Source organism: Pelobates fuscus, chromosome 3 (assembly GCF_036172605.1).
Source record: "Pelobates fuscus isolate aPelFus1 chromosome 3, aPelFus1.pri, whole genome shotgun sequence".
Classification (NCBI taxonomy): Eukaryota; Metazoa; Chordata; class Amphibia; order Anura; family Pelobatidae; genus Pelobates; species Pelobates fuscus.
The window spans coordinates 344279715-344293077 of NC_086319.1; the positions used below are offsets into that span (position 1 = coordinate 344279715).

Here is a 13363-nt window from a genome sequence, read left to right on the forward strand (position 1 = left end):
TAATCACCAAAACTACTTAATCATAAATAAGTGGTTTTGGAGCATGAATATTGCAGTTAAAATTATGTCAATATTTGTTTATATTTGCCAGAGAACATACTCCCACGGCTGTCAGACAGACAATCACTAGAGCAAGACTGGGCAAAAGTTAGCTCCCAAGATGTTGTACAACTGCGATGATGCTTTGCCAGACTTTAGAATGTCAAAGCATTACAAGTTACAGTTCAACAACATTTTGAAATGCCTTTTTTTCCACAAAAAAAGGTTTTTATGTGTGGCACCATCATGTCATATTTGTTTATACTTCTCATACAGACCCATTGGAGTCTCTACGTGTCTCTATAAGAACATTCTGATTGACAGACCACAGCAAATGCTCTGTGAATTGCACGTCTCTATGAAAAGCATTAACTTGGACAAAATTCATCAAGTATGACGGCTTCGGCAGAAGCTATGTGACTGCACTAAGGAGACTGCCTTAGTGCTGGATTTAAGGTAAGTTTTAGGGTTTGTCTGTTTATTTTTATGTTTTTATATATAACATGGGTGGTGCCTGAAACTAAATATGTTTCTATTTGTGTAAAAGTGTTCCTTAAAAAAAAAAAAGTGTTTTCAAATTTTACAAAGTATTACTTCATAGATAATGCTCAGTGCATCTTAAAAGGACACTATAGTCCCCAAAACAACCTTAGCTTTTTGAAGCAGTTTTGTTGTATAGATCATGTCCCTGCTGTCTCACTGCTCAATGTTCTGCCATTTAAGAGTTAAATCACATTATTTATGCATCCTAGTCACACCTCCCTGCATGGGACTTGCACAGCCTTCCTAAACACTTCCTGTAAAGAGTCAGCTAATGTTTATACTTCCTTCATTGCAAATTCTATTTAATTTAAAATGTATTATCCCCTGCACTGTTGATAGCTTGCTAGACCCCACAGAAGCATTCTGTGTATGATTAAAGTTCACTTTAGAGAGCAGGCTATAAGAACTTTTAAAGTAAATTACATCTAATTGAAAGTGAAACCATTTTTTTTTCATGCATGGTGTGTGAGTCACAGCCAGGGGAGGTGTGACTAGGGCTGCATGGACAGAAACAAAAGGGGTTTAACTCCTAAATTGCAGAGATTTGAGTAGTGAAACCTGAGAAGCATGATCTATACACAAAAACAGTTTCATTAAGCTAAAGTTGTTTAGGTGACTATAGTGGAAATTCTATCATTTAATCGAACTTAGAAAATCACTGATAACCTGAGACTGCAGGATCATGATGTATACAGTAAAACTGCTTCCTTACGCTAAAGTTGTTTTGGTGACTAGAGTGTCTCTTTAAAAACAAGAAAACACAAGTGAAAAAAAGCGCTATAACAATAGTCCTCTAACAAATTATTATTCATTTTTTAAAATATGAAATTGTATATCGTCAGGATACGGCGAAATGCGTCATCACGTTCAGCTACGTCAGCATGCACGTGCACAAACAGGATGGTAACTCCACCTCCCAGAAGAATTTACAGCAAGAGTCTCTTAATGAACAAGGAGCTGACATTCGTGTAAAGGACTTGGTATTCTACTTTTTGAAGGGAGAGTGTTGTACAAAGCGGTATTCTGGTTTTATTGTGCAAAAAATAAAATAAAATGTGGATCGACTGCCTCTGTCATTTTCTGTCCCAAAGTGGATGTGGATTTAGAGGTATTACAGTTAAAGCAGGCTTTTCTGCTCTACTTTTGTGAGTTTTACCAATCTATATATTAGATAAAATAGATTATTTACAGTTTTACACTATTGGTATGTTTCTCTTTTTTTGTTTCTATGTTTCTTGTGATATATGGATATTCTGAAAACACGAGCATATGACATTTTCTCCTTATTCAAAGAAAATATTTATTGTGAGTTTATTGGTTTTTATACACTGTGATTAGCACTGATTTGCAAATAACACAATTACATAGTTTTTTGCACTTTAATGTTTGTACTGCACTTTACAGAATATTTTTGCACTTTAAAAATGTATTTGTCTTAAAGGCACAGCGTACCCATATTGCTTTTTTAATGCTCTGTGTATACATTTTACAAAGAATGAAAGTTGAAAATATGTTGTGGTAGAACTTCATCAATCCTCAACGCAGAGCACTGTGGTTTCAGGAAGTAGATTTTATGAAATTATCTTTTAATAGGTCATTTCACAGCAAAGAGGAGAAAATCAGTTTTGTTAGAATCTTCTGATGAAGAAGCCGTTTAACAATCAATTAAACACAAACTGTACCAGTCTATTTCCATCAATACTGTCTTTCGTGAAAGAAACATGATACAGCCAATTACTCTTATGCTTTTATAACCATATTATGATTCTGACCATCCTAGACATGGTTTTGCCATAAAAGTACCCGTCTGGCATTTTATGCAGTTCACTTTTCTTGTGTCATGACAAACCGTAGATTAATAAAATCCCAACGTGTATTTGTAAACTTACCTTTCTGTGATCAATTGACAGCTGGGACACAACTAGCTGAAATCCTAGCAATACAATGGAGCTGACCAACCTGAAAAGAGAATCACAGGGTTAGTACCAGAAGTGCTATTTTTCATGGCTATCTCTTGGTAATCTTTGTGTTAGACTTCCCTATCCCCAAGTCCTCTCATCTAATGACAATTGAAATGGCAAACGGTTTTTCTCACTTAAACCATTACAGCTGCATACCGCAACTGCTTCTCCTAGTGAATACAGATGTTAAATTCCTTTAAAAGGAAAGGAAAACAAATTACACACATATATTGTGTGTGCGCCCATGTGCGTGTGTGTACGTGCATGCGTGTGTGTTTAAAACAACAGACTTTATCAAGCCTAATTTCTGAGCAAACACAGAATTCAAAGATGAGTTGTGATACTAGTTAAAGTGACATAAGTGCAGCAGAAATATATACACATACATACATAGATTATTATTAGTATTATTTATAAAGCGCCAACTTATTCCGCAGTCAGGGCCGGTGCAAGGAGTTTTGGGTACATAGGCGAAGATGTATTTTTCCCCCCCAAAAAATAACATCTTCACCTATTTGCCTCTTAACCAGCCCCTCTCCCCATGGATTATTGGTGCCCTCCCCTCCCTGTCCCTTGGTGCACCCCGCACCCCCTTAGTGGTCTCACTCCCCTTCCTGGTGTGCCTCCTACCTCTCTTGTAGCGTTGCCGAGTGGAGGATATCCCCTACAGGAGCTTCAATTTTCTGTACCTGGCCGGACTGACAGGGAGTGCTCTCTCAGTGAGCACCTCCGGTCAGTCTGGCCGGGTACAGGAAACAGAAGCTCCTGTACTGCGCTCCGCCACGCTACACTCAGTGGTGTATACACACTGACAGCCACACACACTCAATGACAAACACACACTCATTCATTGACACACACACACACTGACACTCATTGACAGACACACTGATAGTCACACACAGACTCAATGACAAAGATACTCTCACTGATTTGACAGACACTCACAAACACACACTCATACACTCACATGCAACACTCATACAATCACTCACAGACACACACATTCACAGACACACATACACTCACTCACGCACACACACATTCACACACAGTCACTCACAGACACACACACACTGACACACACACTCACAGACACACAGACACACAGACACACACTCACTCACACATACACTCACTAATTATTTTAATAAAAAAACATTTTCCGCCCAGCCTCCCTACCTGGAGAGCTGGTGTGGATGATGGGTCATTCCCTGGGGTCCAGTGGGGCTGCTGGGCGGCGTGCGGCAGTGCTGAGATCAGACGCGGCGAGGGAGCTCTAATCTCACGGCTCTGCTCCCTCGCGGACTGCCTACTGATGCCATGGGAGCCGGAATATGACATCATATGACGTCATATTCCGGCTCTCGCGGTATCAGCAGACAGCGCGCGAGGGAGCAGAGCGGTGAGATTAGAGCTCCCTCGCCGCGTCTGATCTCAGCACTGCCGCACGCCGCGCCGGGGGTCCAGAAGGTGACCTGGCAGGAGGGAGAGCTTCCCTCCTGCCGGTCACTGAAATCTTGCGCTCCCGGAGCCGGTGCACCCTAAGGCGGCCGCCTGTGCCGCCTTATGGACGCGCCGGCCCTGTCCGCAGTGCTTTACAATATTATGAAGGGGGGGGATTTACAATAAATGAAACAATTACACAGTGACACAGGAACAATAGGTAGATGAGGACCTTGCTCAGTTGAGCTTACAGTCTAGAGGAGGTGGGGTAAACAAACACAATAGGACAGCAAGGGGGACAGCAACCAAACAAGGAGGGGAAGTAGCAGAACAAGAGGTGAAAGTATGGCTCTTTAAGAGAGCAAGAGACAGATATGTGACATAGAAGTTACTCTGGGAGGACATAAGCATTTCATGGTCATGGGGTTGAGGAACTTCCTAAAGGATTGAAGATTAGGGGAGAGTCTGATGGGGTTAAACAGGCTGTGCCAAAAGAAAAGAGAGTCACCTGTGAAAAGTCCTGAAAGCACAGGTTAGCAGTAAGGGTGCGAGCAGCGGACAAGAGAAGGTGACCGACAGAGTGGAGAGACCAAGAAAGGGCATATCTCCAAATCAGTGAAGAAATGTAACAGGAGCTAGAGTTGTTTAGAGCTTTAAAGGTAAGGGTTAGTATTTTGAATTTACACCTATGGGATACAGGAAGCAAGTGTAAGGATTGACAGAGAGGTGAGGTGTGAGAGTAACGACAAGTGAGAAAGATCAATGTGGAAGCAGCATTCATTACTGATAGAAACGCGGAGCAATTTGGCTTTTGGAGACCGAAGAGGGGATAATTACAGTAATATATGTGAGAAATTACCAGAGCATTGACAAGCTCCTTGGCAGCATTTTGTGTAAGAAAATGGTGGATGTGGGCAATGTTTTTAAGATGGAATTGATAGGTTTTAGCAACATACTGGATTTGAGGAGCATAGGTGAAGCCAGGATCAAAGGGAACAAGACAGCAAGCTTACAAGGACGGACTGATGCAAGTACCATCAACTTGCAGGGAAAGCGAAAGAAAAAAATAAGAAGCTCCATTTTAGAGACATTGAGTTTCAGAAAGCAGGAGGGCATTCAGTCAAAGATTGAAAAAAAGGCAACCGGTAACACGTTGTAGGCCAGTGGGGGAGAGATCAGGGGGAGAGATATATCTGGGTATTATCGGCATAGAGGTGGTAGTGCAATCAAAAGGAATTAATATGCTTGCCGAGAGAGACCGCATAAAGCGAGAACAGAAGGTGACCAAAAACAGGTCCTTGGAGGTATCCAACCGAGAAAGGACGAGGGGAGGAGGTGTCATTGGAAAAGGAGATACTGAACGAACATTGGGAGAGATAGGAGGAGAACCATGAGATAACAGTGTCACATACACTGAGGGTTTGAAGAGTTTGGAAAAGGAGGACATGATCAATGGTGTTAAAGGTACACACATACACACACCACACACATACATACCTACCTATCTACCAGTAGATATGCTTCACTAATTCATGCAGTTCTTGGTGGGGTCACACACAGAACTTTGAGGAAAATTTTCGTTTTATTAGGGTAGGTTAAAAAGCTGTTTGACAGCTCTCCTGGATAAAGCTAAATGCAGATTGTTACATGTAATCAAATTGTTAGCCCTCACAAACACACAGTTAAATAAAGAAGACAAATGAGAAAAATTCTGTACATTTTCAGAATGTGTGATATTATTGTTCTTTTTCGAACTTGCATATCTGCAAAGAGTTCCATTTATAGAGATCAATCATTTTACTGGAACAAAGGCAAGCACCTGAAGTTGCTGGGAAACTCTGCCAGCTGACCCCCAAGGTTATAAGAAAGTTCTCTACGATGTAGAAAAATGCAAAGAAGCCTCAAGTTGACTGAATGAAATCCCTATTCCTCTCCACACAGAAACATGTAGCCTTTACCATTCAAGAAATCCAGATACCTAGAATTGGGTTACACATTGTTCCTTGTGCTGGGAATGGCTATTATACTGAAATCAGTCTGGAGCCAACAAGTATAAATCACCAAACGAGGACACTGTCTCTAGAATCTGACATACAAAATATTTTATTCTACTTTAAGAATACTAATAAAGCTACTGATATTTTTTTTTTTTTTACTTAATATTATTTTACCTGTTTTTACAAATAACTGATCAACTCAGATGTTTTAAATATTCCATCTTTGCTAGAAAGAAAGAATTGGTAAAAATTAGTGTTAATGCAAAACAATGCAAGCAGATTTAAGAAGTATTCCACCATCTATTTAGAACTTTCTTTAAAGGATCACTACAGCATCAGGAAAACAAACTCGTTTTCCTGACACTATACAACCCTTAGGTCCCCCCCACACCCTCAAGGCCCCCCTCCCTTGGCGTTGAAGGGGTTGAAACACCTTCAGTTACTTACTTTAATCCAGCGCCGGCGCTGGTGACCTCTCCTCCCACTCCGACGTCGGCTCCCGAGTGGAGCGGAATGCGCAAGCACATTCTTGCCGCGCGCACATTCAAACAGTCCATATGAAAGCATTTCTCAATGCTTTCCTATGGACGTTCTGCACGCTGAATGCGATTTTTGCACTGGAAGACAGCCACTAGAGGTTGGATTAACCCTGCTATGTAAATTGAGCTGAAGTGGACTGGGTGACTATAGTGTCCCTTTAAAGAGAAACTATAGTGCCCCTTCCCTCACGGCCCAGCCCCCTCCTCCTCCCCCACTGCATCCCCCTGGTTCAGAAAGGGTTAAAAAAAAAAAAAGCTACGCTATTAATACCCATCCACAGGCCATGACAGTCAGGCAAGAGAACCCAGGCGACACTGAAAAAGAATAGAAGGAGGGAGGTCGACAGGGAACAGGTCCCAGAGTTAAAGTAGCCACAAAACATAGCTGAGATTGCCAAGTTGAGGATAATAACATGTAAATATTATATGTAAATACCCTATGCTGTACCCAAATGTTCCTGCACAAGTATCCCTTTTTCTTTTTGTACCCTGGCGAGCAGGCGCCGCGAACTAAATATGACAAACAAGAAAATAAAAACATATGTCAATTTGGAAAAAAAACAAAAAAAACAAAAAAAACTGCAATAATTGCCACAACAGGGTTAAGGGGGCAGGGACATGTCACGCAGACCACTTCAATGACCTGAAATGGTCTGGTTGCCTATAGTGTCACTTTAACTTTCTATTTATACACTCAAAATGTTACATCAGTGATAGGTCTCCTTGTCAAGAGTGGAACTGGAAGATGGTGGCTCGAAGTAGATAGAGCTTCAATTAAGTATATTTACCTTGCCCCACTTCTCTGGAGTTGGTCAGTGTTGCTTGTATGCATGCCAGGCTGACTGACCGCTCGTTTGGCTGGCCCCATTCGGGGCACACCACGTACAGAGAGTTTGTTGAAGTACTCTGTGCATGGACTTAATGCCTTGAGGGTACTCAGTGAAGCACGAAAGCGTTTAATTATGTGCTTGAACTTCGTTAATTGGAGAAATTATCCTGGTGTCCCCAAATGCAGGCCACCAAGGAAGAAACCCCAGACAGAAGTCTGAATATGGGACTGGGCTGCCAAATTCAACACTATTGTGAAGTATGTGCATAATGATTATGTGTCGATGTTCTACTTCCCTCTAGAATTAGCAGCATTTTCCAGTCTCCAAGCTCAGTCATGGTGCTCCCATTCAAGTTCTGTACTTCCTGTAAAACAATATTGCATTCCTAAAACCCACGATAAATCCCTTAGAATTATTGATACATTTCTATCTTGTCCCCTACATCTAAGCTATTCGGCTTTTAATTTCATGCAAATCACAGACCATATACAATTCATGTATGAAAATATTATGGAATTTAAATTTAAGCCGAAGTTCTCTAGAACTTAACAAAATGAGTCTTGATTTAAGGAAACTATAGGAATTACCTACAATATTGTGCTAAGTGACCTAGGCATACCAACTTTCTTGCACATTTTCACATCATCTCCATAGGACATACTTTACCGAAACAATTTGCCTAATATTACCCAATATTAAAAAGGACTGTTCTAGGGATTATCCTCAAAGACTACGATAAATGACTAACATTTTTTGACGTTTATAAAGAGGCACAGGTTTAAAAAGCTTACAAACAGAGAACTACTACTGCCTTTCTTCCCTGTCTCCTTTTATCCTGAAAAGAATTTTGACTGCATCCACTGATTTTCTATCCATACAAATTTATACATCTCTAATTGCACCTTTCTCGGGTGTCCCTGCTCTCCCATGTATTTTAAATGAGTGCTGGATCTATTGTTCATAAAATTCAGAATCATTCAAGTTTTTTCAGTTTTCTAATTAACACATTAAAATACGTATACTCATATGCTATTCTTCTAGAGAATGCTTGTTTACTAAAAAGTGAATTTCAAAATTAAAGGGATAACATAGACACCAATGCAACTTTAGCTTAATTAAATGATTGTGGTGCATAGATCACATCCCTGCAGTCTCCCTGCTTAATTATTTGCTATTTAGGAGTTCAATCACTTTTTTTTACAGCCCAAGTCACACCTGCCTGCATGTGACTTACACAGCCTTCCTAAACACTTTCTTCTAAAGAGAGATCGCATGTTTAAACTTCCATTATTTCACAATATCTTTAATTCAGAATTTCTTTTCTCCCGCTCTATTAATAGCCTGCTAGACCTTGCAGGAGCCTTTTGTGTGATTAAAGTTCCGTTAACAGAGTAGGAGACAAAAACATCTAAAGTAAGATCTGAAACCACACCAGCGGAAGTGTGGCTATAGCTGCATAAACAGAAACAAAAATTATTTAACTCCTAAATGGCAGTGAATCTTGCAGTGAGACTGCAGGGTCATGATCTGTACATCAAAACCGCTTCATTAAACTAAAGTTGTTTTGGTGACTGTAACGGATCACCTGGCACCCCGACTTGGTACCTCCGTTAATGGATGCTCCTAGTGCTTCCTGAGGACTCCAAGCACTCTGGCAGACACCACAATCACCGAATCCGAGAAACCTTTAAATTCTCCCAAGCATATGAATGCTGTAGACCATTGAATAGGAACCATACGAATAGGCTTGTACTCCTAGCAGTCAACTGGAACAGCATGCAATAAATCCTTCCCCCAATAATGAGACGACACATCACTTTGAGGGTAAAACAGGAACTCTGGACTGGCTCATCCAGCCTGGCTTTTATTTCCAACTCACACATACAGGCCACACCCAGGGGGAGGCATACAAGAACCAATGACATAGATGTTACCTCCCACACATCCCCTCCCCTTAGTGTGACACATAATCCCATTATGCATACAGTGTAAAATATACTTTTACACAACTTTCATAACTTTAAAACCATACATCACATTCACATAAAAATACATATCCACAATCAATCCATTCAGGGGAACAACATATTAAAAAATGGCATGAATCCGACCAGGGGTTCAAAAGTTACTAAAAGTATCTTTTGTTCCTTTCTGGCTGGCAGAAAAACATCCCCACAATGCACCCTGGTTTCCTCCCTTCTGCCCTGGAGTTAATTGGAGAAGTAATCCAATTACCCAGGACTAAAGGCAGACTCCATTAACCACATGGTTGCAAAACAACATAAAACACTTTAAAATACATAAAGTCACATTTACACATAACACACAGACATTTCACCTATCCCCAGATAGCTGGGATCTGCACGCACAAAACTACCGAATAGCGCGCAGATCCTACTCACACAGTACAATTGCCATGGAGCTAAAGTCTTTCCCATAGTCTTTCATTATATGAATAGGCTCCATGGTATGGCTATCTGGGGTATCACATTCCCATAAAGTCTGGTCCATAGTCCAAAGGCAAGAGGCGGGCAATCAGCCCCCTCCAAGGACACGTGGCGAGGTCGGTTTCGCCACAGTGACTATAGTGTCCCTTTAAGACCAGTGTAGCCAAACTGAAAGCTTAACCAAGTTAGACAATTGTTTGTCTATTTTGACCATTAGTTTGAAATTCACTTTGAACTCACTCTTAATTCTCACTTTAGTGAATAACCCTGTAAGACAAAGTTACCTTCTGTAATAACAATATGTTTATTTATGCAGTCAACTGTGTCCAACTATTAAAACTGAAGAGTTTTCCATCTGGGAGCAACATATACCCACATGCTAATGTACAAAAAAACATACCACGGAGCTGCTTCCTTTTAGTAATCTGGCGAAAAATTAAGCAAGCAGTGTTATGCTTCAAAGGAAACTTTCTCACCACAAACTCAGACCATTTAAAAAATAATTTGGTAAGTCTAACTGCATAATACAATCAAGAGTGCCTGAGCCATATCCTCTAAATACATTGATTAGGGATATTGTGATTGATTTAATTAAGTTCTGCAGAATGTCATACTGTAAACTGGTAGTAAAGTATTTTGTAAGAATGATTCTTAAAAACATTCAATAGGACGATACTGCTCCATTCCTCATCTTTCTAGGTCTGGACAGATGTGTTCCCGCCCGACTTTAACTTCATGGAACTACAGTTGGAATTTTTACAGTTGGATTGAAGTGATGGTGAAGAATGTAATATATGGTTGGAATCCCTTGTCTCAAGAGAAATTATTAAAAAAATAAAAAAAACGGAATTAGAGGAACCAGTTGGCTTGACTCTAGAGCAAAAATACAGCTATTGTATAGTAAATCCTTCCAGTATCATTGTGATAGTCCTCACATTTGGTCATTCTTCACCCTATTACAAATACTCTGCACCTCTATGTGTGTTTGTGAAGTGTTCTAGGATATATTTGCAAGTGGACTTTGGGTCTCCAAGTAAATTAGAGTGAATAAAATAGACCACAGTGACAGGTCATTATTGATATAAGAGATAGCTGCTGTACATCTTAAAAATTACATTTTAGACTATCTTCTACATCTGTATAACCACCAGTACGGTCACTGCCAATTGTATTTGTGTTACAGAGAAAGCAAAAATCGAATGCCTTCAAGTCTACTAAACAACTCCTGTTACTGTGTATTGAGAGATTCTGTGAGACTGACTTTTTTCTCTTGCCAATGAAAACTAAACAAAATTGTACTTTAAATAAATGATCAGAAAAAGAAAATTGGAGACATTAACCTAATTGGAGAAAATATCCTGGTGACCCCAAATGCAAATAAATATATAATCATCCTGGTAGTGTGTATTCTATCTAAATAATACAATTTACAATAATACAACTACTGATGTAGTGGTTATGGTGCCAGGAGTCTCCATGCATCCTCACAGGGTAAGTAGTCTATTTGCGAGTGGCCTGACAACTTACTTGGGATCTACTAGGCGCCAGTTACCTCCTACTCTGCTGCCAGAAGGACCTCAGATAGGTTGACAGTCCGTTCACAAGAAGAGTTTATATGACTTTTATAAAACTTTTTTTATAGTACTAACAATATACATTAAAATACAAGCTTTCAAGAGGTTCCACTGTTCTTCAGGCCAGAAGCACTATTGAAATATCTACAGTTAGACCTGTGGCCCATATGGGTTAGAGGTATTCACTCCCATTATATGGCGTCTGTATAGCTGGCGAGTAATGCTGGCTGGGTACCATGATAACTGCCTGCTAGACATGTTTAATCATTCACTACTAATTCAGCATTTTCATCTTTGTTGCACCTATTTAAACCTCTGTTAAATTGTAAATGAATCACTACTTGAGTACTTCAGTGTGAGTTTGGTGGGGGGGTTCATTGGTGACATATTTTCCATGAGTTTGTACCTACATTAACAATGACTACAGCCGGTTCCTTTTATTTCTTAAAATCTTTAGTTTGTTATCAAAGTGCCAATATTTTCAGTTGGGTATGAAGTGAAAAATATGCATGCTTCAAATGTACTTCATCATAAATAGAAAAAGTATTCTTCTGTGGAAGAGCTGGTAGAGAGTACACAAGGTAAAATTAATGAAGATGGGATGACAGTTGAGATGGTCTCCTTACAATGTAGTCTACAAAAATATACAAAACATCTGCGATCAAACAAAAAATTTAACATTTTGGAAAAAGCTGAAAACTTGTAGTTTCATGTGAGATATGTTTAAAAAAAAAAATACTGTTCAGAACAACAAAATGTACAGCAGATCTATGGCAATGATCTGAGTAAAATGTGTAACAATGTGCTACTCACCGTAAAGAATACGACACGATCAAGCTGTCTACCATGTTTTGCAGAAATGTAAGAGTAGAAGAAGAGTAAAAGTAACTCCTGTGCGGAGATCGTTTGACCTTGATCAGTAGATGAAGAATAGGAATTCACACCTGTAAAAGATATAAATGTTCATTACAAATTACACATATACCAGAAATGTTACATGCTGGAAAATGTAAACTATCAGAATGGAAGTCTATGCAGAGAGAAACTTGTTCCATTAATCATTTTATGAAACATTTTCATCAACATAAAATTCAGAAGCTTAATGACATTGGTAAAAAAAATGCATAAACATTATAGAATCTGCACACAGTCCAAACAATACTAACATTCATGTATGGAAGAGGTAGAGCTAAAATTTGGGAATGATTGCCTCCAGTTGATATATTTTGTAATAAACGTTCAGTACCGAGTGTGAATTCCAATCCCTGAACCAGTATTTTCTTAACCATTAACCATATAGTTTATTACACACATTAAACCTTAAATGTGGCAATAATATACAGCAGTCACATACAACTTACAATTATAGCAAATTAAACGGTCACTCTAAGCACCAAAACTACTTTAGCTTGGTGTATAGATCAATCCCCTACAGTTTCGCTGTTCAATTCTCTTGTCACTTAGGAGTTAATTCACTTTGTTATATAGCCCTAGCCACATCTCTCCTAGCTTAAACTTACACAGCCTCACTACACACTTGGAAGAAACAATTTTAAATGTTTTAGCTTCCCTTATTGCACTGTGTGTTTAATTTAGAGTTTCTAATCTCCTGCTCAATAAATTGCCTGCTAGATTAAGGTTCAATGACATTGGGTTCATGGAGGCTTTGTGAGTCACAGTTGGGTTGTGTGACTAGCGCTGCTTAAACAGAGTCATTTAACTGCTATATATACACTCCCCTATAACAACTATAATTACCCTATTATTATTATCTTTAATATGCAACTGACTAACGGTATCATTTCATGTTATAGATGGTGAACAGATGGATAGACTTTAATGCTCTTACATTTCTAATCATTTAACGAAGTTAGGATTTTCCATGCTGTCCTAACAATAGTGGACTTTAACACAGTTAGGCTGGAAAGAAACATCCCAACGTTCTGGTGTGAATAGGGTTAAATCCCTTCTCACATCAGGGAGACCA

General features: G+C 39.4%; 1 protein-coding gene across 1 annotated transcript in view; it reads right to left on the reverse strand.

Moving 5' to 3' along the window:
* The window catches only part of THSD4 (thrombospondin type 1 domain containing 4), a 694237-nt gene that overhangs the window by 608958 nt on the left and 71916 nt on the right, over positions 1–13363 (reverse strand). Inside the window, exons 2-3 of the mRNA XM_063449121.1 lie at positions 12190–12320; positions 2472–2541 (exon numbers count right to left, since the gene is read on the reverse strand). Of these exons, the coding sequence (XP_063305191.1) occupies positions 2472–2541; positions 12190–12224 (105 nt within the window). The 5' untranslated portion in view covers positions 12225–12320. The remainder of the gene's footprint in view (positions 1–2471; positions 2542–12189; positions 12321–13363) is intronic.